General features: G+C 44.8%; 1 protein-coding gene across 1 annotated transcript; it reads right to left on the bottom strand.

Annotated features, from left to right (window-relative positions):
- Positions 1 to 697: 697 nt before the first annotated feature.
- On the bottom strand, positions 698 to 1,477 carry TMEM81 (transmembrane protein 81). The gene has a single exon (XM_044674932.1). It carries the CDS (start codon positions 1,475 to 1,477, stop codon positions 698 to 700), a length of 780 nt encoding a protein of 259 aa, XP_044530867.1.
- Between the last annotated feature and the right edge of the window lie 227 nt (positions 1,478 to 1,704).

Genomic DNA, 1,704 nt, shown 5'->3' on the forward strand with positions numbered 1-1,704 from the left:
CAGCTCAGACGTGGCCTCCTGAGGCAGGTGTCTTTTCCCAGTTCCCAGGTTGCTAGGACCTTCCACCTTGTATCTTCTCCCTTTATGTATCTTGTGTGTTCCTGTTTGGGTACATGCTGTGTCTCTCCCTCCACCCCCAGAAGGTAAGATCTTTGAGGACTAGAACTATCGTAATTTTGGTCTTTGAGTCTCCAGGGCCTGGTACAAGCTAAACACAATAAATGCTATATGGGTTTATCTAAGCCAGGAGGGACAATCCCTCCAGATTGTCGAATAGGAAAGAAAAATTCAAGCCCACTATATAAGATGCACATGAGGCAGCAATTTTTTATTAAAGTGGAAAGAGACAAATTTCCAGTGTAAACCCCCCCCCCCCAAATTATGAACACTCATTCTGCTCAAATACCTTAACAATGGGAGGAAGGATCAACACTGGAGATAATTATAGTAAATTACAAAACCAAAACTTGGGTGATGATCTGGGCTTTTTCCTGGAGCACCCAAGCGCTCGTATTATACTAGGAAGATAGGTGAGGTAGGACAAGATTGGCATTTTCCCACAGATTCTATACCCCAACCCCCAAATGCTCTCAAGTAGCTGTCAGTTCCTACTCCTGAGGACTTGCCAAGGGGCAGAGGCAAGAGTCTCTCCAAAAAAAAAACAGCTCGAAAACATCCAGGAATGGTGGCCAGACTACTAGGTCTTTGTATTCAACTTCCTTTTGGAAGTTTTCATCAAATAGTACACAGCTGTGCTGATTAGCAAACCACCAACCACCCCCACTGTAACTCCTATCCCCAGTGCTACCCAGGGCTTCTTAGTCGGCCTTAGGAAATGAGTCTGGTTCCCTTGATCCAAGTCCATCCCCTCATCTATTAATTTCTGTTCCTCAGTCAGGGACTGATCAAAGTTGAGGTTCACCAAGTTAGAAGGAATGACCCTCAGTGCAAAGTAGATTCTCTTGACAAACTTTAGGTTCCTTAGAAGCTGTACATCGCACCTATAGGTGCCTGAATCCAGCTCTTGGGCAGGCGTGAAGATCACAGAATGGATATGGCGCTGAAAAGGTTTAAACAACTCGTCATCAGTGGAGACGATGCCACGGGCAAACCTCCAGGTGAAACGGAAAGCTTCGTGCCCATAATGGAGGATGTCTGAACTCAGACAGGTCAGCTTGAATTTCTTCCCAACGGGAATAGTGAAGTGGACCATCCCACAAATCCAGTTGGTCTGGCACTCAGTTTGGTGAGTCTCACACTCCCTCTTTACTCCGTCAGGGCCCACTTCACAGGTCTCCTCCTCCTTATAGCCCAGGCCACAGGTGACTGTGCAGGGGGTAGTATTGACGATCACTCTCCCATGAGCCATCTTCAGCTTTTCGGGGATTTTCAATGTTTGATGGGATGTCATCATTACAGGCAGGTAGGAAGCAAATGCCAGTGTTCCAAGGATGATGCCAACATCTATTGTCTTCATGTTTAGGGGAGAACTTTCCTAAATCCTCAGTCAGTGGCCCATGAGGCCATTTTGGGTAAACAATCAAAAAAAGGAAATTTCTGAAATCTCCACTAAATTTTCTTCAGTCTCATATTCTTTATTTCAGCAACGAGGTATCCTCCAAAGTCAAAAGATGAGGATATTTTCAAAACAACAACGCAACCTGATAAACAAAATTTTAATTTTTAACAAAAGGAGGGCATATA

The sequence above is a fragment of the Gracilinanus agilis genome, chromosome 4 (assembly GCF_016433145.1).
Source record: "Gracilinanus agilis isolate LMUSP501 chromosome 4, AgileGrace, whole genome shotgun sequence".
NCBI lineage: Eukaryota > Metazoa > Chordata > Mammalia > Didelphimorphia > Didelphidae > Gracilinanus > Gracilinanus agilis.

Bases quoted from the DNA above. Each gene is read 5' to 3' on its own strand.
- TMEM81 (XM_044674932.1), bottom strand. From the start codon at position 1,477: ATGAAGACAATAGATGTTGGCATCATCCTTGGAACACTGGCATTTGCT.